General features: G+C 42.5%; 1 protein-coding gene across 1 annotated transcript in view; it reads left to right on the top strand.

Moving 5' to 3' along the window:
* Positions 1 to 6,040: 6,040 nt before the first annotated feature.
* IGSF22 (immunoglobulin superfamily member 22) overlaps positions 6,041 to 25,163 on the top strand; it is a 29,914-nt gene continuing 10,791 nt past the window's right edge. Inside the window, exons 1-16 of the mRNA XM_077931230.1 lie at positions 6,041 to 6,796; positions 8,838 to 8,975; positions 9,219 to 9,355; positions 10,394 to 10,493; positions 12,186 to 12,225; positions 13,296 to 13,473; positions 14,985 to 15,098; positions 16,723 to 16,885; positions 17,081 to 17,353; positions 18,298 to 18,582; positions 19,460 to 19,584; positions 20,781 to 20,922; positions 21,476 to 21,772; positions 22,485 to 22,787; positions 23,245 to 23,418; positions 24,613 to 24,741. Coding sequence (XP_077787356.1) covers positions 6,697 to 6,796; positions 8,838 to 8,975; positions 9,219 to 9,355; positions 10,394 to 10,493; positions 12,186 to 12,225; positions 13,296 to 13,473; positions 14,985 to 15,098; positions 16,723 to 16,885; positions 17,081 to 17,353; positions 18,298 to 18,582; positions 19,460 to 19,584; positions 20,781 to 20,922; positions 21,476 to 21,772; positions 22,485 to 22,787; positions 23,245 to 23,418; positions 24,613 to 24,741 — 2,698 coding nt within the window. The 5' untranslated portion in view covers positions 6,041 to 6,696. The remainder of the gene's footprint in view (positions 6,797 to 8,837; positions 8,976 to 9,218; positions 9,356 to 10,393; positions 10,494 to 12,185; positions 12,226 to 13,295; positions 13,474 to 14,984; positions 15,099 to 16,722; positions 16,886 to 17,080; positions 17,354 to 18,297; positions 18,583 to 19,459; positions 19,585 to 20,780; positions 20,923 to 21,475; positions 21,773 to 22,484; positions 22,788 to 23,244; positions 23,419 to 24,612; positions 24,742 to 25,163) is intronic.

The following is a 25,163-nucleotide window of genomic DNA, read 5'->3' as shown; positions in this document are numbered from 1 at the left end:
AAACCATATCAAAAGAAGTTAGATTTGTGGATTAGTCCTCTTAACTGATCCATATATATGTGGTACTTGGGCGTTCAAAAAACTTGTGACCATGTCTCTTAGCAAAGATTCCTGGGTAAACTTAGCTGTGATAGGATGTCTCTTTATGTACGTAGTTCAAGAACAGGAAACAGGTATAATGAAAGTTCTCACAACAGAGGTAAGTAAGAACTAGGATCCTCCAAGGGTCTGATGTGGGAGCATCGCTATAGCTTTCTTATCAATGATCTGGTATTAGGGGTTGACAGTGAAGTCTCCAAGTTTGGTGTCTTCAGCAAATTATTCAAAAAAATCAAAAAGATTGTGAAAAGCTTCAAACTGTTCTCTCCAAACTGGGTGAATGAGCAATTCAACTGCATTTGCCATTTTAGATAAGTAAGTGTAAGTAATGCACATTTGAGGTAGGGGGTTGGAACCTTAACCTATACTCTGATGGGGTCTCAGCTGGAAGTGAAGGGCTAGGAAATGGATGCTCAGGTTGTGGCGGATAGTGGAGGACTGGAGGAAAGTTGCAATGTTTAGTTTAGGGAAAAGGCAAGTAGGGGGATAAGCTGGATAGCAAGAGATTCAAATAGACAAAAGGAAGAACTGTGGAATTTGCTTCCATAAAATGTAGGGATGTGCATTAACTTAGACTGCTTTGCATTCTGTAGGGAGTGATTGCATTAAAATGGCTTAAGCAGGCCTAAAGGTTGAGGACTGTAGCTGAAACCACAAGAAATCTAGCAGGGGAACATTCCACTAAACACTGGATAATTTCCATTCCTTTCCATGGGGCCTGTAAAAGAACTACTCTGAGCCTGTTGTTGTTCATCTGCAGGCCTTGGGCATTGTTCCTTTGGTGCCAGTTTACGGTATACAGTCAGAAAAAATTTAGCAGATGGCATTTAGACTAAAATACTTAGAGTTGCAAATTGGGCTGTTTTTGTGTGTGTTAAATTGCTCCCCTTTTTTGAAAAAACCAAAACCCTCCATATGCAATAAAAACCTAGTGTGGCAGAGAGAAAGATTTTGCTTTTCACATGACATGTTTTTTTCTGCTGTTTCTATAGATCCTTCCAATTCCAGAGTTCCATTCAAGGGCATCCTACAAATTTTGTGTGTGTGTGTGTTGAATACAATTTGCTTCCAGGTCCTATCTTTTAAAATGAACACAGCTAAGAACCTGAGGGAGAGGCAATTTCTGTAGCTGCATGTATGCCTTATATATATGAGAAGTTTCAGCACTTGCTTGAGTCAAGGTTTTATTATTATGTCTGACCCCAGTTGAAGTCCCAGTGGCAGCTCCAAGACTTCTTCTCTACTCTTATAAGGTAACGTCTTTCTGCGGCGATCTCTCCCCCAGGGATCTGACGAAGAGCCCTTGGAACAGCAGCTCTTCCTGCTTTGCATAGTCATCTGCTCTTCCCGCGAAAACAAGCATGAGGGAAATGTGCTGCAGGAGCTAAAAAAAAGCTCCAATATAAAAGCGAGAAGCGATGAATGTTTCCAGTGAAAAGGAAAGGGGGTGGTCAGATAGCTTCTTATTTGGTTATATTAGGGAAGTCTTGATGGGGGGGCCAATTCTTTATTTTTTAAAAATGGAGCATCTCTAGAACTTGGGCCAGAATTACCGAGTATGAATGGCACTGAGGCACCACCAGAAATGGTGTCTCTGTGCCAAGTATGGTATCACTCCCTCCATACTTACCCCATGTTGTGATGTCATTTCTGTGCCTCCCCCAACTCTGGCAGCCAATGAAGTACAGTGAGGCTAGGGAACTGTATAATGTCGTGATGATATGGAGCTATACAATATGGAAATACAATGATAAGTTTTAAGTTATGGGTGGAGCTCTACATCGCAAGAGAAACTTATTGTTCTGCCCCTAGAGGCCCTACGTAACTGCTTAGAAGCAGGCAAACTACACACATTAGCTGACCTTCTTGTCAGCCACCTACTGGAGTTTGGCTTTGGAAATGGCAGACATTTTGTGATTAAGAGTGACATTTTTCAGTAGGAAAATTAATTTTTCTGCCTTAGCATGGATCCATGCTAGAGCTCTTCACAGTTTGCAATGCTTTCAATTGCTTCCATAATGAAAACTGAGAGGGCTAGCTAAAACAATGGCCATGATAAATGACATGTTGAGACATTTGTGAGAATATAAAACCCCTCAGGAAGCTGATAAATTTGTTTAAGTGAGGTGTATTGAAGCAACTCCAAATGAGCTTACAAGTGCCTTGCGCGTCTGGGTATTGTCCTGGGAACTTGAGCATGAAAGAACCTGCTACATATCCAGCCTGCTAATTCTTCCAATGCATTTTCCCCTTTGGGCATTACACTCACATTGTGACGACCAGAAGAATATGGAACATCTTTAACATCCACTGCAGCAACTTTCACATGATGAAATCCCAAAATAGGGAACAAACTGGAACACATTATACAAAAAAGTTTGGGTCACGTGGTATTTCCTGGTACTAAATGCATGGTTCTAAACGACGCCTGGACATACTGTAATTTACTAGTGTCCCATTTTATACAATACCTCACATTTAATAGCTGAGCCACTCAGAATGGCAGCAGAGAGCAATAGGCATGAATCACTCTGTCACTCTTGTTTTTCCATACTTCAGTTTTCCATATTTCAGCATCAATTTGTAGGTTGGGAGGAAATCTAAGTCTCCATGAAAATTCACCAGCATTTTCAAGTTACAAGAAAGATTCTGACAAAACATCAGAAAGAATTTTCTGGCAGTAAGAGCTGTTTGACAGTGGAGAAGGTGGTGGACTTCCATTCCTTGAAGGTTTTTAAGCAGAGGTTGGATGGCCATCTGCTGTGAATGCTTCAGCTTAGGTTTCTGCATTGCATAGGGTTGGACTAGATGACCCTTATGGTCCCTTCCAATTCTATTATTTTAGTGTGCATTTTTCATAATTGATACATTTTTATATGCCATTTTGCCGAATAAACACAGTTTTGCAAGTAGTTTCCCTTCATAAAATTAATTTCTTATGTTACTTCCACTAAAACATGCATTTTTAGGAACATTTCCCCAAATATACTATTTTTGTGCATGAAATTTGGTTGGTGAACTTTGGTATGCATACAGTTTTTGGATAACATGAATGGGGTTCAGAATACAAATTCCATCCCTAAGTACCAGGAAAGCATCATAGAGTCTCTCCTTCTAACCTTCATGTGAACAGTATAACTGTACTGAGCGACTTGGGATGGTATTCAATGAAGAGTTCCTCAGAGTAGACATGCTGAAATGAATGAACATGGCTAAGTGAGGTCCGTTAACTTGCCATGAGTAGAACTTAATAGGCTACCACCCCTGGAATCATGCACAAAAGAGCCTCTGATACAGATCACTAGCATTTCACATGACACTTTGCAAAACTGGATGAAGCACATTTTGATAATGCCCTGCCACCATATTACACAAAAGGAGAGGCAAAATAATCATCATGAGCCACACTTTATACAATATTTTTCTGTTTGTACAAATGTTAATATGGGACAGAACATAGGCGAAAGCCATTTTTAAATGTAAGTCCTAGTAAGGACCCCTTTTCAGTCATATGTAAAGTGTTGTTTTTTAAACCACTTAAAATAATTTGCTAGGCTTCTTTCTTTGATAACATGCTATATTTAATGGTTTTGCTGTACATCCTCACTCTTTAACCTTAAGGGTCTGTCTTCTTATTCTAACTATGTGAAACTGTTGAAGCTGCAGAAATGGATGTAACCACATAGCCCACAGGGGGACAGTGTTTATTTAAAGTTTGAACTACACAGAGCCATATTTGAAATATGCTGTGGGACCCAGCTGTCTTCCAGAGTCTGCCAAGACTCTTTAGCCATTTCACATCTGCTGCAGGACTCGGAAGAACTAACTGATGCTCCCTTAAAGTTCTGCTTCGTAATAGAGACCACCAAGAATCTTGGTCGCCAGAAGAAAAGGTACTGTTTACAAATAATTTAGTTTGCCTCTTTTATTTGTTTGGATTCTAATATGTTGCTGCTGCTGCTGTTGCTGCTGCTGCTGTTCTTTTGCTTGTGTTTTATTTCTAAAAAATTCCAGGAGGGAATTTTATATATATATATATATATATATAAAACTAGATGTGTCAAATTAATAATATTCTCAGGTTACTGGCATTTTGAAATTTTTATTTATTCATTTATTTCATAAGATTTATATATCTCTTGATTGTAAAACAAACAAACCCTCAAAGAAGTTTGCAAAATGAATAAAACAATAAAATTATTGATAAAAATGACTAGCTTAAAACATTAAAAAATCTGGGTAGGCTTGTATTTAAAAAATAGGTTTTTAGCAGGGCACTGAAAAGTATACAATGAAAGTACCTGCCTTGTATCAACAGCCAAGGAGTCCCACAGTGTAAGTGCTGCCACACCAAAAGACTGATTTATATGGAATAAGGCAATCTCAATGGTAAACTGGTCCCAAGTTGTTAGGGGGCTTTAAATACTAATAGTAACGCCTTGAACTCAGCTTGGTAGCAAACCAGCAACCTGTGCAGATCTCTGAGCACAGTTGTTATATGCTAATAAGATCTCACTCCTTTCAGTATTCTGCACTAACTGCAGCTTCTGGATCAAGTATAAGGGAAGCCCCATGGAGAGAACATTGCAACAATCCATTCTTGAAGTAACCAATGCATGAACTAGTGTGGCAAGGTCTTCCCAGTCCAGGGATTGCAAAAGTCTAACCACTGAGGGCAACTGGTCTTCCAGTGAGAAAAGCTGGATCCAGAAGCAGCCCCAGACTGTGAACCTGCTCCCCATCCAAGGTAGACAATGGCCCGATTTCTCGGGCATGGGAACTACTCACCCACAGTGCATCCATCTGGCCAGGATTCAAGCTTGTTTTTCCTCACCCGCCTCAACGCTGCATCCAGTCACTAGCTCAGGGACTGTAAAGCCTCTCCTGATTCAGATGTTACGGAGAAATAAAGCTGAGTGTCATCAACGTACTGATGGCACCTTGCCCCCAAACTCCTAATCACTTCTCCCCGTGTCTTCAGATAGATATTAAATAGTATTGGAGATAAAAGAGTACCTGAGGCTCCCCATAACCTAGCCATCAGGGGGCAAAGAGCACTCTCCCAGCATTACTCTCTGGGCTTGCTCCCAATGGCAGGACAGCCTGATCTAAGGAGGGTCACAGCAGCAGAAAGTAGCACAATACAAATATATGGGAAACCGCATGAAGAAATGGGGCCTCCTCAACTGCATGTTTAGGTTGAAGATGAGTCCTGGATCTGAAAAGATGCAGACCATCTTCACACTAGTGGCAGGCTCCATCAATAATGTGCAGTGTTGTCATGGAAACTCTCTCCATGATCTGAGTGACAGATATGTTTGGTGGGTGGCTCTCAGTAGAAATGTGATTTAGAGGTTTGATATAAAACAAGCCAGCCAGCCTGTTGTCTGAAAACCATATGACACCAAACCTCATTGCTGTTGGCAGTTCCACCCAATGAAGCCCCATCCCCATGTACCAACCTATTATCCAAGCAACGAGGACCAGGCTGTCCTGCATCAAGATGCCATACCAAACCAGGCAGTTCAGATGGTGAGGGCATATCTGAGCAGTCTCTAAAAAGCTTCAATGGCCCCTGGGTTTTCCTGAGCTCCTAAACTCCTAGTCCTAAGGATTAGGATGCAGTTGCTTACTGGACCATCTTGTCTTTCCTCACAGTCTGCACGATCACTGTGATTATCTGAAGCTTCCCTCATGGTTGACCCCCACCTTCTTGGGTACTGATGGTGACCAGAAACAGGCTGCCAGGGGTTGTGGTTCCTGGCTTTGGAATGCCCTCCATAGGGAGGCTGACTAGGTCCTTATTGCTATTATCATTTGGGCCCCACGTGGACCTTTCTCCTAAGCTTATAAATCTTTTCGATCCTTTAAGAAGCAGTACAAAAATATGGCTCTTCCATATTTATTATATATTGCTAGATAGGATTGGCTTTGGGTTAAAGGTTGTGGAAGGTGCACCTAGTTATTAGTAAATAAGTATAATGCCAGTGTGTGGCATTTCCCTCTGCTTGTGGGAAAGCCTTTTTTTAATCCCATGGATTCCTCAGCTAATTAAAGACAACTGAAAGAGATTTTCACTTATTCTTCCTCCCTCCAGCACCCCCACCCCTGCCCCCAAAATAATTGCTTCTCACAGTTGCAAGACCCTCCAGCACAGCATGGATTGCAATGCAAGGAGTCACAAGAGGAAAGAAGGAGCTGGTGCAAAATTGCCTCCATTTGTGAAAGCATATACGGGATCACAAGCCCTTTCCACAAGCAGAAACACACAGTTGGGTGTTACCTGGTTTCCCCAGATGTGGAACATTACTAATCTTGACAAGAGTGGATGACAATAATTTAATGGGAGAAAATCAATAGGAGTTCTTGGGGGATGAGGGCCAACCCTTCTCCCTGTTCCTGCTCACTCCAGCCATTGACACCAGACTGGCTCCTCTCTGCTTTTCCCAACTGCTATATCACCTTACCCCAATCTTGCATGTTGTTTCATGGTCATGAGATATGGGAGTGAACACTAGACTTGCTTTGACTGAGTAAAATGATCAAGCTTTTTATTCTTACAGCCCCTGAAAATACTGTAATCTGCAGAACGCCATTATGGCAACCGCCGTCATGCATATGGAATCTCACTCCATGGTCTCCAGCTCTAGCTCCAGCTCAGTGCAGCACATGTCTCAGACTACCACAATTGTGGGAGGCAAGTATTGTGACAATCTCCAGAAGCTCAGAGCATCAAATAATGTTGTTGGTCAATAAGGAACTAAATCTGTTGGACTCAATCCAGCTAAAGTCAGCTGTGAGAAAGGCTACTATCTCTATCCCTATTAGTTATAATTTTTTATTGAGTTTATGTTGGCTGTAGTTTTTACCCTGGTAATTTTTTACAATAAAGGATGATTTCAGAAATAATGACTGAATTAATGAATAATTCTGTCCACACTTATCTAACTATTAAGTCCCATTGAACTAAATGGAACATAACTTCTGAATAGACATGCTTAGGCTGGCATTACCTTCCCTTCTATCCAAAATGGGCCACACTTTAAACACAATATTAAAAACTGTTTCAAACAGCATACAAGCACAAAAAATAATGCGGGTCCTAACCTGACATCTCAGGTGTCAGCCCTGCCCACCTGTCAAAATTTGTCACAGCAGGGATGGGCAGATAAGGAAGTACAGTGGTACCTCAGGTTACAGACTCCGCTAACCCAGAAATAGTGCTTCAGGATGAGAACAGAAATCGGGTTCCGGTGGCGCGGCGGCAGCAGGAAGCCCCATTAGCTAAAGTGGTGCTTCGGGTTAAGAACAGTTTCAGGTTAAGTACGGACCTCTGCAACGAATTAAGTACTTAACCTGAGGTACCACTGTAGCAACATGTAGTGCAACTCACCTTGTGCCCTGACTCCATTATGCTGAGCTCTTCCCATCTTGCAGACAACTTATACCAGATATATGCAGCTGGTAGATAGCAGAGCATTATTTTAAGTCTTAGCTGGAACTAACCTCCTGTGTTATTACCAAGAACTAGAGAATGTCTGAGACATTGGTGGGTGTGAGAGGTGTGATGCTCCCCTCAAATCCCTGCCATAGTCTCCCATTCTTTTCTGCACCCAGCATTAATTCCTTGCCCTTCGATTTAGAGTTTTCTGCAACCTTGTCCATCCATCATCTCTCTTTATATCTCAATATATCATTGCCTGCGAATGCCACTTCTTATTTTACCACCCTCAACTTCCTTGAGGTCTCTTGCTCCATTATTTATTATATTTATTGTTTATTTATTAAATTTATATACCACCCTTCATCCAGGACAGTTCATAACATAAAAATACCAGATAAAAACACAAAATACAGAATAAACATTTAGTTTGTCCATCCTTCCTGGTTATCCTAATGCATAGCACTTCCTCCTTCATGAATACCTAGATAGCCCCTCCCCTTTCTATCTTCTTCCACATTGCAGCCCCAAATCAACCTCTTCCATAAAGCTTTTGTATTAACCCCTCTATTGCCACTCAACACTTATTACCCTTCCTTTCCACTCCCACCCATCACAATTTATCTTGTAAGTTCCTTGGTTTAGAGGACTACCTTTGTTTTCATTACTCTGTACAGCACTGGGTGCACTGATAAAGACAGATTAATCAATTAACCTGAAGCGTCCGTCACATTTTATATTACTTAGCTGCTTATATTCATTACCGTCCACACATTACATCAGATCTTTTCAAATGTCTATATAAACTAGGAGCATCCTCATAGTGAAGACAGGAGATAAGCAGATCAACGAAACACATTCCATCCATTGCTCATCCCTCTGGTGCCATTGCTTATGTCAGAGGAGGGCAACCTGCGACCTGGGGGCCAAATCTGTTTTCCTGAAACCATATCTGACATCAGGTGTAAGGCAGGTAGAGATGTGGCTACTTTCACAACAAAAAGCATGATTGAGCCCCCATGCATCAGCTGATTCTGCTTAGTTTGGGTGTGTAACTCTCATGCGCACCCAACCCCACCAACCACAGAAAGCAGCATTTATCTTTAGGAAGACACTAAAATGGCACAAGTTGTTATTTTCCACGACTTGCTATGTGGACCCTCAGAGACAAAAATGTGGATTTAATTCTCAAAATATGTTAATGAAATAACTGTCCACATACTACGTTCTTTTGGGAGGGGGAGTTGAAAACTGGGGAACCATTTTATATGAATAATTGTAAGTTTCTGCCTGGCAGAGGAGACCATTTCAACTAGCAAGAGCTCTTCTTCTTCTGTGGAGTCTTTCAGCATGATCACCCACTCCGTCGAGATACCTGCAGGGGAAAGCATCCCAGAATTTGTGGAGAAACCTCATCCGCTAACAGCCCCTGAAGGTGAGCAGAAGTAGCATTCATCTAGTCTGTAAGCCACTTCACCTTCAAGGCATCACAGGCACTATCCAAAGACACGGAAACCAGAGCTAGCCAGACAGAAACTCTGCATGCAGCTGCTCTTCCTCTAGCATTAGTTTGAGCAGCAGCAGATGGAATGGTTAATTTTGGCACAGAAAAGGTAGGTTGTTGCAAAATAGAATATCACTCGAATTTCACTTGATGCTGCTTCACATTTGCCTACAGGAGACAAAGCTGTATTTCGAGCCAAAGTGAAAGGGAACCCCAAACCCAGTGTCGTCTGGAAAAGAGAAAGTGGGATACCAATCAAAGAAGGATCAAAGATGTTTTACGACAGCATCAATAAGGAATATGTCCTTAAGGTAATATGAGTTGCTTTGAAAATCCATTTTCTTACTATAACCTACTTCTCTGAAGTGTAGAGAGGGAAAAATCTTGATTTCGATTTCTCTCATATTTTGCTTTTCCAGTCTTCAGTTCCAATCTTTCCATTTCTGCATCAGCTTGCAATTTTTTAAAAGAATGAAAATTTGTATGCATTGTCCATGCACATTTCCCCAAATATTTCCATTTTGTACACAAAGCTGCATTTTTCCCTTATATAATGCATTTTTGCACCGTATGTTTATCTGCACACTTTCCCCAATATATGCATTTTTGTACTCAGTTTTTTGCTGGTGAGCTGCATCACAAAATTTGGAGAGGTGCAACTTTTGAAGGTTAGCTGTGTTTTGTTTCACGTACTGGCTCAGGAAGTGTGAATTAGGCGGGTTCGCATTAAAAAGTGAACTGAAATGAATTTCTGCTCTACATCAAGCTGATTGCAGTATTTTTCAACAGCGATATTCAGCGTTGCAGTTTGAAATACTCACACTCTTGTTGGGCCATCAGCTGTGGTAACAGAGACTTGCATTTATTAAGCTGTTCTTCTATGAAAGAAGAACATGCACAGAGCCTTTGAAATGACTTATTGGCTCATGTGATGTCATTATAGGGAGAGGAAGTCAAAGAGAAGAGCTAAAATCTCTCCAAAGAGCTCTCTTCAGTCTTCTTGCTAGTTCAACCCTGAGAAGTGGCTCCAGACAAGTATGGAGCCAAGGCCAGGAGTGAGAAATCTGTGATTCTCTATATATTGTTGGATTGCAACTCCCATCTGCCTCAGCCAGCATGGCCAATCACCAGAGATGATGGGAGTTACAGTTCAACAACATCTGGAGAGCCATGTGTGAGAATAGCCCTATCTGGAGAAGCCCTATCTTTAGCAAGAGGCAATTGATTCAAATCAGCATGAAATTGACTCCAGATGCCTCAGTGTTTAAGGAGAGAGTTATGCTGGTTGTGTAAAGTCTGCAAGTGCCCCTCACTGCCTGTTTTGTCTGGGTGCCATGTCTTCTTTGCAGATGGAAAACCTCCATGCAGATGATGCAGACAATTACAAGTGTGTTGTTTCCAATGACCATGCTGACCTCATCTGTACTGTGTCCTTGACCATCAGTGAAAGTAAGTACCAAACACATACCTAATCTGAGTTCATAGGGGAGAGACACCGCATTATAGGGGGGAAAGAAAGGCCTTTGGAACTTTTACCAAAGTGGAATATGGAATGAGGGGGTGGAAGCCCTTTGATAAATGTGTAATAAGATATACGGGTGGGTCTCCTAAGCTACGCTGTAAACTGGTTCCTTGTTCCTAATTTATTTATTTATATTTATTAAATTTATATACCACCCTGTACCTGCAGGTCTGAGAGCGATACATAGGATAAAATCAGAATATAAGACCACAAAATATAGGATCATAATAAAAGCAAAACTAACCCAATAACCCCCCCACACACACATTTTAATAGGGTATAGGATGTCAGTCAACCAAAGGCCTGGTTAAAGAGGAATGTTTTTGCCTGGCGCTTAAAGGTGTATAATGAAGGTGCCAGGTGAACCTCCCTGGGGAGAGCATTCCACAGATGGGGAGCCACTGCAGAAAATGCCGGTTCTCGTGTTGCCACCCTCCAGACCTCTGGTGGAGGAGGCACACGAAGAAGAGCCTGAGAAGATGATCTCAGGGTCTGGGTAGGTTCTTATGGAAAGAGGCGGTCCTTGAGGTATTGCAGTCCTGAGCTATTCAAAGCTTTATAGGTCAAAACCAGCATTTTGAATTAGGCACAGAAACTAATTGGTAGCCAGTGCAGTCAAACCAGGTTGGGTGTAATATGCTCAAACTTTATCGACCTGATGAGCAACCAGGCTGAATTTTGCACCAGCTGAAATTTCTGAACCATCTTCAGAGGCAGCTGTATGTATAACGCATTGCAGTAATCTAACCTTGAGGTTTCCAGAGTATCAACAACAGTAGTTAGGCTATCCCTGTCCAGATAGGGGCATAGCTGGGCCACCAGCCAAAGCTGGTGGAAGGCACTCCACGCCACTGAGACCACCTGAGCCTCAAGTGACAACAAAGGATCCAGGAGTACCCTGAAGCTATGAACCTGCTCCTTCAGAGGATGTGTAACTCTATCAAGAACAGGCAATCTCCTACCCATCTGGTCTAGGAAACCACCCGCTAACAGTGCCTCAGTCTTATCTGGATTGAGCTTCAGTTTGTTGGCCCTCATCTAGTCCATTATTGAGGCAAGAAACCAGTCCAGCATTCCCACTGCCTCACCTGCAGCTGTAAAGGAGAAATAAAGCTGAGTGTCATCGACATACTACTGACAACATACTCCAAACCTCCAGATAACCCCACCAAGCGGTTTCATGTAGATGTTAAACAGCATAGGGGTTAGGATCGAGCCCTGTGGAACCCCACATTGAAGGCTCCATGGGGCTGAAAAGCATACTCTAAACAACACCCTCTGTGAACAACCATCCAAGTATGACTGGAACCACCACAGAGCAGTCTCCCCCCCCAGTTTGGACAGCCGCTCCAGAAGGTCAATGGTATAAAAAAACTCCTGGGAGGTTGAGGAAAATTAACAGGGACATGTTTCCCTTGTCTCTTGACAGAGGTCATCATACAGGATGACCAAAGCAGTTTATGTGCCAAAACCAGGCCTAAACCCCAATTGAAATAGATCTAGAAAATCAGTTTCTTCCAAAAACACTTGGATCTGGTCCACGACCAGTCACTCCAGAACCTTAACTGTCTGCACTAACTCTCTTCTTTTAATTTTCTTTCACGTTTTTGAACCAAAAGGTGAAGAAAAGCTGGATTTCAAAAAAATGTTGAAGAAAAGGTGAGATTCTTTCCCCCCTCCCCCAATACACCTGTGGTCAGTTTCCAGATCTTTCGCCTGCATGGGTTACAAAGAGGACCAGCCCAAGGAGTTTTGCTGCCTGAAGCAAAGGGCAAGAAGTTTCCTCCTCCCACTCCTGTTCCATGTACAAAAGCCCAGCAGACTGCTGAATCTTATCTCAGCAGCCTCCATTGCATCCCAAGGGCAGTGGCCTAGATCAGTGGATGCAGGATAGGCTGCATAGCACATGCACATCCACTCTCTGCCTCAATATTTGCCTCCTGAGGCAGCTGCCTCACTGCCTCATGGTAGGGCTGGTCCTGGTTACAACATCATTGTGGGTTGGTTGGTTGGTTGGTTGGTTGGTTGCTGGGCTAGTGACCAAGCAAGAAGCAGTATGAGCACTGCTCTTGCATGAGTGAAAGGCCATGGCAATGAGAGAGGCCAGAGCATGGCTGTCCCTGTGGATTGCAAACCATGTACAGATCATTTTTTCTGTTAGTTTGTTAGCTTTAAACTTTTTATGCCACTTCTCTAACATACTCCTGTCTTCCACTGCCTCCCACAGTTTTTTTACCAAACTGTGGGAGGCAGTGGAAGACAGGAGTGCCTGGTGTGCTCTGGTCCATGGGGTCACAAAGAGTTGGACACGACTAAACAACAATTATGAGTGGTGCAGGGAGGGAAAAGGAGTCCCAAAGTAGCTGTTTCATTGTCTCTGTCTCAGGCCATGGGTGGGGAGTGGCCTGTCAGCCAGAAAACACAGTGAGCAGCTAAATCTGAGCCAAGAAACAATCTGTTACATTTCCTCAGGGAGCTCAGTGAGGAAATAGGCCAACCACATAGATCAGAATGTTCTCTGGGAGAAGAAGAAAAACATACCCATGGATAGAGGAAAATAGTTTGGGAAAGATTTGTCTTAAGACCTCCAAGCTGGTTTAATTATCCTGGTTTCCCTCTCAAGAGCCCTGGGAATTATAGTTTTGCAAAGACACTGATTATTTCCTGTTAGAAGTAGATGAATAAATGGCACATGACTGCCACATGACCTGTTGTGTGTGCTCACACAGGGGGCCTCCGGCTCAAAAGAAAAAAGAGAAGAGGGTGGTTAATGAGAAAGAAATGCTGGAGATTCTCTCCAAGGTGCCCAAGAAGGACTTTGAGAAGGTCTGCATGGAATATGGCTTCACAGATTTCCGAGGACTTCTTAAAAAGCTGAAGGAGATGAAGAAAAAAGTAGAAGTTGAGGTTAGTGATGCTTTTGAACACTGAAATGACATTCCATCTCTGCCCCCATGTATATCATAAAGAAGTCTTCGGTTTCAGTTCGGCTGCAGTTATTTTATTCAGGTGTGTGTTGTCTTATCTATATGTCATGGGGAAAATATTGGATCCAAGAAAAGTAGAATTCAGACTCTGAGCATTAAAAAAACAGAAAAATAGTAATAATAGTAACAACAGTGTGTGTGTGTTTTAATCCTGCCTCTTGAAAAATATTGCCATGATACACTTGTATGCAAAGTTTGTTGATGCAAAAACAAAAGATTGGATCCAATGGTGCCCTTCCATGATCAGAAAAATCTTTGAGTCAGTGAAGCCTTCTGCAAACAGAAGTTGGGATGAGGGTGTCAATCTTGACTTATTTCCACTTCCACCCCACACTGTTCCAGAGGGTGGACCAAACCTCCACAGCAGATTTCAGAGGGCGGAGTGGGGAAAAAGAGCCAAGAGTACCCTCACAGAACTATGTATCCAGTTTGAAGAGTCCTGTTCCATTTAATGACTAACCACTTTTGGGTGGCATAAGCCTTGGTATATTTGTGATACTTTATGATGCCACAGAACTCTTGGTTCTACTTCCTAAACATGCAAACTCAAACCTCCACACTGTTGGTATATGTGAAACTGAAACTAGTAGTCATTCCTTATCTATGCAGTGTAATGTAAACAGTCTAGAACAAGGGTCAGCAAACTTTTTCAGCAGAGGCCGGTCCACTGTCCCTCAGACCTTGTGGGGGGGCAGACTATTTTATTTGGGGGGGGGGGGATGAATGAATTCTTATGCCCCACAAATAACCCAGAGATGCATTTTAAATAAAAGCACACATTCTACTCATGTAAAAACACACTGATACCTGGACCATCCGTGGGCTGGATTTAGAAGGTGATGAGAACCATATCTAGATGCAAACTGTCCTAGCAGCATGCTAGTGACTGATTCATGGGCTACTGATGTACAGAACCATTAAGCTGTAAACCGGCAATAAACCTTATTGTCTGAACCGTGGGTGTGAAGTGAGTTTATTGCATTGGTGATTGTCTCCACAAAAGGCTTGACAACACTGCGCAGAGTGAAGTACGCAGAGGAGCATGCTGAACACGTGAGTTGGAAAAGATACAAATATTCAACACACACAAACAAAATGAATAATAGGCTACAACAAGAGAGCATTGTAATGAACAGAATTCAAAGTTGAGTTAAACAGCGGCTAAAGGATAGAAGCAGAAGGTATCAGCAATCCTATTTACTAATGAAAATTGGACTTTTAAGAAGAATGCTAAAATATTTTTTGTTATTTTTATTTATTAAATTTGTATACTGCCCTATACCTGCTGGTCAGGGCAGTTACAGCATAAAAACATAGAATCCTTAATAATAAAAAAATAAGGTTAGGGCATAGGAAGTCATTTGGAATTGTGATTCATTCTCTTTTTTAAAAGAAATTATTAAAGATTTTCTTTGGTTAATTTCTATTCAGGCCGTAAAAATTCTGAAGCCTCTGGAGGATGTTTCTGCTAAGGTGGACTCTACAGCAGTATTTGATTGTATTTTAGAACTGAGGGATGCCAATACAAAGAGGACGTGGATCAAGGTAGGTAAACACCTTTCTTTATATTGGCTGAAACAAAGGAAGGCGGTGTGTGAGATTTTCAGACTAATGAATTGAGGGGTATCTGTCACAGGTTTTCCTCTAAAGCTGTCTTTTTGGCTAGCTACTTCTATAAGCCCATTTAATTCAATGCAATACATTTTATATTCCAAGAGAGAAAAGAAGGGTTGTTAATTTAGCCACACATTAATGTATGACAAAAGGAAATTGCATACATTTATTTTCCTAATCCTCATTTACCTACCAATATGCCAGCTATGGCACACTTCCAATAATTTCATAACATCACTATGATGTCCAGTTGAATCCATGCATTCATGAATACATGCTGACTGCTTTGTAGCATTGTTTTCCCATTGTTACAGTTGCAGCCAGTTCTTGAATGTGTAGTTATCACTTAATGACTGGCATGTGTACATAAATGTCACAAATAGTAGGCCCCTCCATATATCTTTTTAATTGTGTATTCCTGATGTGTTCCTATGATACTATTGACACTGTCACATATGATTCCATTATTATTATTATTATTAGTAGTAGTAGTAGTTTCTTTTATCTACCGCTTTATATTTTTAAGGAAAAAAATCTCAAAGCGATTTACAACCAACATTAAAACATCAAATAAAACAATCCAGAATAAAACATAGAATAATATCAAATATAAAGTACTAAAAAATAGTCCAGTAGCACCTTAAAGGTAAAGGTAAAGGGACCCCTGATGGTTCAGTCTAGTCGTGGCCGACTCTGGGGTTGTGGCGCTCAATTCGCTTTACTGGCTGAGGGAGCCGGCGTACAGCTTCTGGGTCATGTGGCCAGCATGACTAAGCTGCTTTCTGGCGAACCAGAGCAGCGCCCGGAAACGCTGTTTACCTTCCTGCTGGAGCAGTACCTACTTGCACTTTGGCATGATTTCAAACTGCTAGGTTAGCAAGAGCAGGGACCGAGCAACGGGAGCTCACCCCATCACGGGGATTCAAACCGCCGACCTTCTGAGGTGTAGTGGTTAAGAGCAGTGGACTCGTAATCTGGTGAACCAGGTGTGCATCCCCGTTCCTCCACATGCAGCTGCTTGGGTTGATCTTGGGCTAGTCACACTTCTTTGAGGTCTCTCAGCCTCACTCACCCCACAGAGTTTTTGTTGTGGGGGAGGAAGGGAAAGGAGATTGTTAGCCGCTTTGAGACTCCTGAAGGGGAGTGATAAAGCGAGATATAAAATCCAAATTCCTCCTCTTCTTCTTCTTCTTCTTCTTCTTCTTCTTCTTCTTCTTCTTCTTCTTCTTCTTCTTCTTCTGATTGGCAAGCCCTAGGCTCTGTGGTTTAACCCACAGCGCCACCACCTTAGAAACCAACTAAGTTTGTTCTAGGTATAAGCTTTCGTGTGCATGCACATTTCTTCAGATATTCTTCAACTATAAAGTATACATTCAAAGCAACATAATTGATAGGAAACTAATATACTATCTTAAAAAAATTCAAGATAAAATATTACCAAAGGAGGCCAAGTACAGAATGCATATTTAATACAGTGCCCAACCCATATTTGCATTTTGGGTGCATGTAGCTTTTCACTTCATCATTCAAAGCTTTCCATATTTCCTTTTTACAGGGTGATGAACCTTTGCGTCTTCAGTATTCCCTAGGAAAATACGAAGCAAAGCAGATGGGCACTAAGTATATGCTGTGCATCAGTAATGTGACTGAAGCCGACATGGGCACATACAGTTTTCAGGTGGGAGATAAGCATCTCTCTGCACGATTGAAAGTAATAGGTAAATCTGATCTTTAATTGCATAAGATAAATCATATGCTTATAGTGTGTACAAGTCACAGTAGTCTTTGTTATTTGTGTAGAGTTGCACTGATGAACTCAGGCTGAGAATCTGGCCTGTACTGTGGAGACATCTCTGTGGCTGAGCACACATATAAGCAAACAGTGAAGCCTCGTCATGTTTTTTTTTTAACAGATGAACCCCTGAAGTTTTTGGCAGACCTGAAACCTTTGACAGTAACTGAGCGGCAGACTGCTGTGTTTGAGATCCGCCTTTCCAAAAAGGTACCCAACTTTGCTTGGAAGTTCAATGGGAGAGAGCTGAAGCGCGATGACAAGTATGAGATCATCTCGTCAGAGGATGGCTTAACTCACACACTGAAAATTAAGGATGTCCGTCCAAGTGACGTGGGTGCTGTCACTTTCGAAGCTGGAGATATCGCTACTAAGGCTGATCTTTCCATTCAGAGTAAGTGATGCTGAAACTGTATGTTAACTATTGCTCAAGGTATCCAATTTTTTAAAAAACAAACAAAGAACTGGAGTCAGGCATCACATTTTTTTTATTGCTGCAAAAAATTATTGTGCTTTCCTCTGCTGCCATCGTCTTGGATTCCTATTCCAGTATTATGTCTAAAATACTAAATAGCCTATTGGCTTTACTGATTCATCTTAATTAAATTCAATCTAAAATGTGAAAGGAAGAACTTGAAGGGATTTTTGCTATGGAAAAGAAGAATGTTCTGTTAACTGTGCTGTTTGGTGGTTTGAAGAAAAATGGCCGACGAAGGGAGGCAAAATCATTTGTACAACCCAGATTTGATTTGTTCTAACATATGATGGAATTGTCACTGTGTTGGCTAGGTTGGTTCCCACATCACTTTAATCCACATTTTAGCTTAACTTATAGTTTAAAGGTCAATATGTAACATGTTGGTGTATAGAACTAAAATCATGGCTGCTTCATTCCCTCACCCCATCCTCCTCCTGTTGCTGCCATGCTGCTGGGGACAAAGCCATGGTCTGGCTTAGTGCTGCATCCAAATCTGGGCTCATGGTTTGAGTCCCCCAAGCAAAGAGCAAATGGTAAGCCAAGAACAAAGCTCGGTTACAGCTCCTGGTTTGTTTGGAGCCCAGGCTTTGTAAATACCCTACTGTTAGAAATATGGGTATTTTTAGACTGCAAATCAATTTGAATTTTCATCCTCTTTTTTTTTTTTTTTTTTTTTTTTTGTGAGAATGGTACTGTACCTCCACAGAGTACATTCACAAAATTCCAGGCTTTGGTTATCTCTCCTTTAGCTTACTTAGCCCCCTATCAACACACTGTTGTTGGCCTTCACTTCTCGAAATCTGGTTTGCTTCCTGTCGAACTCCATACAGTCCAATTTCTATCTCCTCTTTCCTCTCAAGGAACACCAATTAAGTTCGTCAGAAACTTGAAGAATGTTCGAGTCAAGGAGAAGGGCAAAGCTTGCTTGGAATGTGAGCTGACCACTAAAGATGTTACCTTGAAGTGGCTGAGGAATGGACAGGTGATTGCAAGGACTAACAAGCATAACATGACCCATGAAGGGAAGACGGCAGAGCTGATCATTGATGATTGTCAGTTTGGTGACTCAGGAGACTACATGGTGGTTGCCACGCAAGAAAATGACCCCACAGAGTACTACAGCACTTGTGTTGTTACTGTAGAAGGTAAGGGTGGCCAGAGAGTTTAGTACAGCAAGTTTCAGCGGCATTGTCAGATGGCATCACATGGTTTCTGAACTCCAGCCACACATGGCTTCCATGTGATCAGGGGTGCAAATCTGCACCTTGTATTTTTCAGTTTGTAGACTTGCATTTCAAATGCTGCTGCACATGAGGAGCCCAAGTTGTCACTCGCTGGATGTTAATAAGGACATGCTGTGCTTTTATCTCTCTTTATAAGCTGTCCTGAATCGGCCTTATTGTAATGTTGCTTTACTCTTTTATTGCAAGTTTGCAACCTGCCCTGAGATCATATGGTGAAGGGAAGGACATAAATTCTCTTGTAGTTAAAATGAAATGAATGGGGAAGTGAGCAACTGTTGAAGAAAACCTGGAGGAGCACTGCTGCAGCAGGGGCTGCCCCCTTCTGGCTTTAAAGACCCATGAGAATGGAACTTTGTATCTCTGGGTGAGGAAGCACAGAAGCACACACACTCGGCAGCTTGCAGATTCTAGACAAAAGTTTCCAGGCTGATCTGTTGTGGTGGGGGGTGCAAGTGCCCCTACAACAAAAAGGGGAGAGTGCTGTAGCTCAGCAGTAAAGCATCTGCTTAGCATGCAGGAGGTCTCATGCTCAATCCCCAGCATCTCCAGGTAGGGCTGGGAATATCACCTGCCTGAAACTCTGCCAGCCAGTGTAGAGAATACTGTGTTAGGACCAAGGGTCTGACTTTGAATTAGGCAGCTTCCTACATTTGTTTGTTCCTATGGAATAGTTAGCTAACAAAATCTGCAACAAGTGTTCCTGCTTATCTTGTTTGGCATTATCTGCTCAGCATCGTTCCCTGCTTGCTGTAAGTGAGGGTGTTTCCTCTCCCTTCAGAGAGATTTGCCACAGTAAAGAGTGGCTTATCGGATGTCCAGGCTCCAACAGGGGATCCAGTAGAGCTTTCTGTTGTCCTGAATGATGAGAAGGTGGAAGGCGTTTGGCTGAAGGATGGTAAAGAGGTATGTTTCTATGGTGTAAGCAGAGAGACTTGCACATCTACCCCTGCACATCTACGCCAGTTAATTGTTGTGACCGTTTGTAGAGCCACAGAAGAATTAGCAGCCGTTTTCTCATTAACATATCAGTCATAGGAAGCTGGGAGTATGGAAGAGACCAAGGAAGCCAATCATCACAGTGTAGTCACTTCAGCATTTTCTCCTTGGACAGTGAAGAAACTAAGGCTGGCCTTAGCAGTTGTAGACAATTGTTTTCTGTAGTCCCAACTGTCTTCCCTTCTGATATTTCTCATGCAGGGATATTGCATTTTGTCAATAGCAGGTGTGCTATGTTTTGTAAATAAAGTGACTACAAGCGGGATTCAACTACTGACTCTTTGTCAGTGACAGTCCTGCAGAAGGCGCATTGGGGAGGAGAGGGGGGACACCCTCTCCTCCCCAATGCGCCCCCCTTGAAATTGACTCTGAGTGGTTGGGAGACAACTTGGGGAGGGAGCATTCTGTCTGGCAAGCCGAAATGCTTGCACTGATGGAATGATCAGAAGAAGAATACAATGCTGGATCCCTCCCTGTGACTACCTAGGAAAATGTGATTCTCCATCCTTGATGCCATTGCTTTATAGAATGTGATTGTGCAGGGGTCAATGCACCGACTGCCTATTCCCTCTCCTCCCGATGCCACAGCGTATTGTGGCTCAAGGGAATTTTGAAAAACATGCTCTGGAGTCCCCTTCTGCTATGTCACACCCATGCTTATTTTACTTTCTTTAAAAGTGGCAAACACTAGCAATGCTTTCCTCTATAGCTGTGATAAACGTTTGAATCTTCCGTTGTTGTTAGGTTTTATTTGGTTATTTGAAGGCTGTGCACCCTCCTTCTACCATGCAGCAGTACAGGTGTGTCCCTTTTTAAAAAAGAAATTAAATGAAGACAGCAATGGTAGAACAGCTATTGCAGCACAGCAGGTCCTTGTGCATGCATACAGACCCAAAAGCACACCCCTTATATGTGGAGTCATAGCATAATAGAAGTGTAAAGGTCAAGCATCTATGACAAATGGCCATCCACTCTCTGCTTAAAAAGGAAAAGGCTTCCTTTAGAAGCTTTAGAACTTGACTCTTACCTATTAAACTAGCATGCGAGTTCCTGTTTGCCGTTTGAACTTTTAACAGGACCTTTCTTTTTAACCTGTCCTTCAGATTACAGATATGAGAGGAATCCAAATTGTCAAGCAAGGGGCTGTCCACAAGCTGATCATTGACAAGCTGGGAGAGGACACTGAAGGAAAGTACACTTTCAGAGCAAAAGGGGCAGAGAGTGAGGCCACTGTCAGTATTGCAGGTACAGTACTCCTGTCCCCCCACCCCCACCCATGTAATTTCAGCTTGTCCGTTTCCTTTGACCACTCCCTCCTCCTGCCCTAGGCCTTAATTTCAGTAACACACCGGGCATCCTAGACATCAACCTGATGTCATGACCAGGGCTGTGAGTGTATTGCAGTTCTGCAAGTGTGTAGAAAGACACCGAATGTAGTGGCTGGCACAGAATTCAGCTTCCTGAGAATCTAGACTTGCATTTCTGAATCCAAGGGTTCAGGCACAGTTAACTCTCCAAACCTTGATTAATTCTAACTTTTATTGGACCCAGGAATTTAGGGTTTTTCACACCCAAATCATATGTCTGTGTGTCTGTGTATGTATATGTACATGTATCACATCTCTTCTGAGCCCACCTTAAACTTGGAATTCTATGGCTAATGGAATGCATGGCTGCAGGGACTTAAACTGTCATTGATGAAGACCATACAATGAGGCATAAAAGTGTATGAATGTTGCTAACGTGTCCTTTTGACTGCAGTTTTCAGACCTATTTTTCCATTCTCTCCCCACTCCAGATCCCCCTTTTATTGATCCATCTGTGCTGGAAGCTTTAGCTGCTCACCCAGTGACGGTGAAAGCAGGGCAGACAGCCAACATCAAAGTACCATTCAGGGCCAAGCCCCTGCCCAAAGTCACCTGGTTCAAGGATGGCATTGAGGTGACCGAAGAAGACAGAATAGAATTCGAAAGGACCAATGACCAAGCATTGCTCACAATCAAGAACTGTGTGAGGGAAGACAGCGGTGCTATCTTGCTGAGGCTGAAAAGCGATTGTGGAACAGCCACTGCTCAACTGCACCTCAATGTTATTGGTAGGTCCTGGGATGATCCTCTAGGGCAGTTCACAGTACAATCTGAAGCATATTTAGCCTATAATCCTAAACATATTTTCTCAGGAGGAAGTCCCATTGAGCTCAATGGGAGGTGCTTCCTAGTAAGTGTACTTAGGATTGTAGTGTTGACCATGGGGCTTAGTCCAAAGTAAGTATGTGTGTGATCACACTTCGGTATCTTAAAGAGTAGACAAAATGTAAGGAACTGAATCTTCCTGCACTAAAAAGACAGTTGCCTGTCACAACCTGATCTTGTGTTCTTCTGCCTGGAAATAAAATCCTACCATGTTCAGAGGGGCTTGGTCTCAAGTGTGTGTAGGACTGCAGCCTTAACTCTGCTTTTGCTGAGTTTCATTTTTGTCCATTATTTTAGAGATAACCACACTCACTGTACCCATGCTTACCCTTCAGGAATTGGAGGCTCAGTTTCAGAAATTTGCTACAGTGTCATAGAACAGGTGACGGGACCTTGAGATGCGTTCCAGATTCCTAGTTTCTCAAGGATCATCAGGTGGCCGTTTTTGAGGACCATAGTTCTTTAGTTTCTGCTGGTAGATGAAATTAGTAAAGTGACTTAAGGCTGCTTTGAATATGAGGCCAGGCTTGTCAAACACCTCTCAAGAAAGTCTTGATGAGTTCCAAACGGTTGTGACCATTGCCACTCTCTTTGCAATTTCTCTGTGTGCTTCAGACAAACCAAAACCACCACAAGGGAAAGTTGAATTCCTGGAGAAGACTGGGAAGTGTGTCAAAATGAAGTGGAAAGCACCCAAGGACAATGGGGGCAAGCAGGTGACCCACTTCATTATTGAGCGGAAGATGGTTGGGAAAAAATCCTGGACCAAGATTGGAGAGATTGACAGCAAACACACCACTTTTGCCACAGATAAGGTAGAAGAGGGGAAACCCTATCAGTTTCGGATCCTGGCTGTCAACTCTGAGGGTGTGAGTGAGCCACTAGAGTCAGAAGAAATCTTCGCTGGGGATCCTATTGGTAAGTACCTGGCCTGATTCTGTTAGATATATTGCCATCTGGTTGCATGCTTAGAGCGTTGAATGATGATGTTTGCCATTGTCCATTGGGGTTTTTAAAGTTGATTTAACTTTAATCACCTGCCCCTTTATCTACTTAATGCTACGTCTGGTCTGTATATCATGGGATAGTATGTTTGGACTTACTAGGTAGAGATGGTCCTGCCTGAGTCACTTCGATTTCTAGAACTCCCCTTGGTGGGGGTAAGAACCCATTTTTCAGCCTGAAAGCCTTATTGACAACTTTCTGGGGACTGCGTACCAGTGGTTGCCATGGGCGGGTGTAGGCACAGAGGCAAAATTGGCGGGAACAGTAGAAGTGACTGTTTCCTTGATTATAATTTCATAGAAAAAAGCAGCTAAGAAAGAAAAGGCTTCCACTGTAGTTCTGATTTCCTCTGTCCTCAAATTCTTTTCAGATCCCCCAGGTCAGGCATCTCAACCTCAAGTTACTGATGTTACCAAAGACGCAATTACTATTACCTGGAGTCCTCCAGCTAAAGATGGTGGCTCTCCAGTAATGGGGTATGTTGTGGAAAGGAGGAAGAAAGGCAGCAACCTTTGGGTCCCAGTGTCCAAAGAACTCATTCAAGGTCAGAAATGTATCCCAACTGACACACACACACACACACACACACACACACACAATTGCAACTGTCAAGAATGTAAAGCAAGATGTGGTGTATTAGTCTCTCAAGAACAAAGTGTAAAAAAAAAATGGCCTTGCTCAGTCAGACCAAGATTCATGTAGTTCAGTATAAACACAACCTGGAGCACAATCTAGGGACTCAGAATACCTGTCTATTATGTTTTTACTAAGCGCAAAGCACCTGCCAGTAGATACTTCACCAAATACAGGCAGCGACCATTTTAGGCATGTCCAAATGATGTGTCATTGTCAACATGCAGGTCCTTTTGGACCAGGAAGAGGGGGAAATGGGGGCATAATGGGGGGCACACTTATGCATGCTCCACTGAAGCACATGGGGGCTGGGAACGGAACCCCTCATGCAAAATGGTTTATCTCCTGTATATACATTTACTCTGTCCAATCCCACTTCCTTTTTTACAGATGGCTCACAGTTAACCATTTCGTCTTAACTTTCGAATGGTAACTGAGCCACACAATTGGTCTTGGAAACCACCTGAATGTTGATCTCACTACCTGATTTGTCCTCTGTTCCCGAAAGACGGCATGGCCTTGATTAGCTCTTTTCCTCTTCTGTTACCCATTTGGAAATCCAGAATGCATCTAAGCTAAATACAGATATGCAAACTAACTTAACGGCATTTGGGATGTTCCTGAAGTGAAGAGGGCATTGTTCGTTTGCCAATGATGTTGTTCTGCTTAATAAGCTGTCTTGGAGGTTCCTTGAAGCCAAACGGCAGCAGTAAAATAGTTGGGCAAATAAATACAGTGTACAATTACTGTGTTCCTGAATTTGCTCCTGTTTTGTTTTGTTTATAATATGACTCTTCTGTGCACAACTGCTCTGTATTTCCTGCTTTTGTTACCAATGCATTTGCTGCATGTCAGCTTGAAAATCTGTGGTGGGGAAGTGCTCCAAGTGTGAAACTACTGCAGACTTCTCTTTGTCGGCTGGAAGCTGTGTTTGTGGCCAGAAGGTGGCAGCAAAAAGCTGCAAGATGCCCCCAGTTATGTAAAATGAGAAACATCGTGTCTCCCTTGAGTCCTAAAGGGTGATGATCACTTGAACATTCTTCTGTCTGGAAAACACCTCCTCTCTAGTAATTATGATACCTGTGTTCTTCTGCATTCTCTTTAGATACGAAATGCAAAGTGGATGGCTTATTGGAAGATACAGAATACGAGTTCCGTGTCATAGCTGTGAACCGAGCAGGGCCCGGGCAACCTAGCAGTGCTTCAAACTCAGTTGTGGCAAGAGATCCCATCAGTATGTCCCTAACATTGATCTGTTCCTAGTGTTCCATAAATATGTTTAAAAAACAAAAGGTTTGCTGTGCATGCAGTGAAACAGGGTAGACTCCTGCAACAACCATTCCCTATCTGGCTGTTTGTTTCCATAAGCAGTTTCAATAACAATTTCAGCAGGTAGCAAGGTGGCCCTTTTTCAAATAATACTGAGCAGGCACAGCTGCTGCCATTTGTTTATGAATTATTAGACCAACACATATCATGGATTAGGACCATGATCTTCCATGTACTATCTATTACACAGGTTCTCAAACCTAATTTCTGCCCGCTTGAAATGGCTGGTCATTACTGAAGCCTATGCATTTCAAAATGGTGGTTCACGGGCACAGTCAGTCACAAAACGGTGGCAGACAGAGGCAGAGTTTGGTATATAAGCAGCTG

The sequence above is a fragment of the Podarcis muralis genome, chromosome 1 (genome assembly GCF_964188315.1).
Source record: "Podarcis muralis chromosome 1, rPodMur119.hap1.1, whole genome shotgun sequence".
In the NCBI taxonomy this organism is placed as follows: Eukaryota; Metazoa; Chordata; class Lepidosauria; order Squamata; family Lacertidae; genus Podarcis; species Podarcis muralis.
This window is presented reverse-complemented; position numbering and strand designations above follow the sequence as displayed.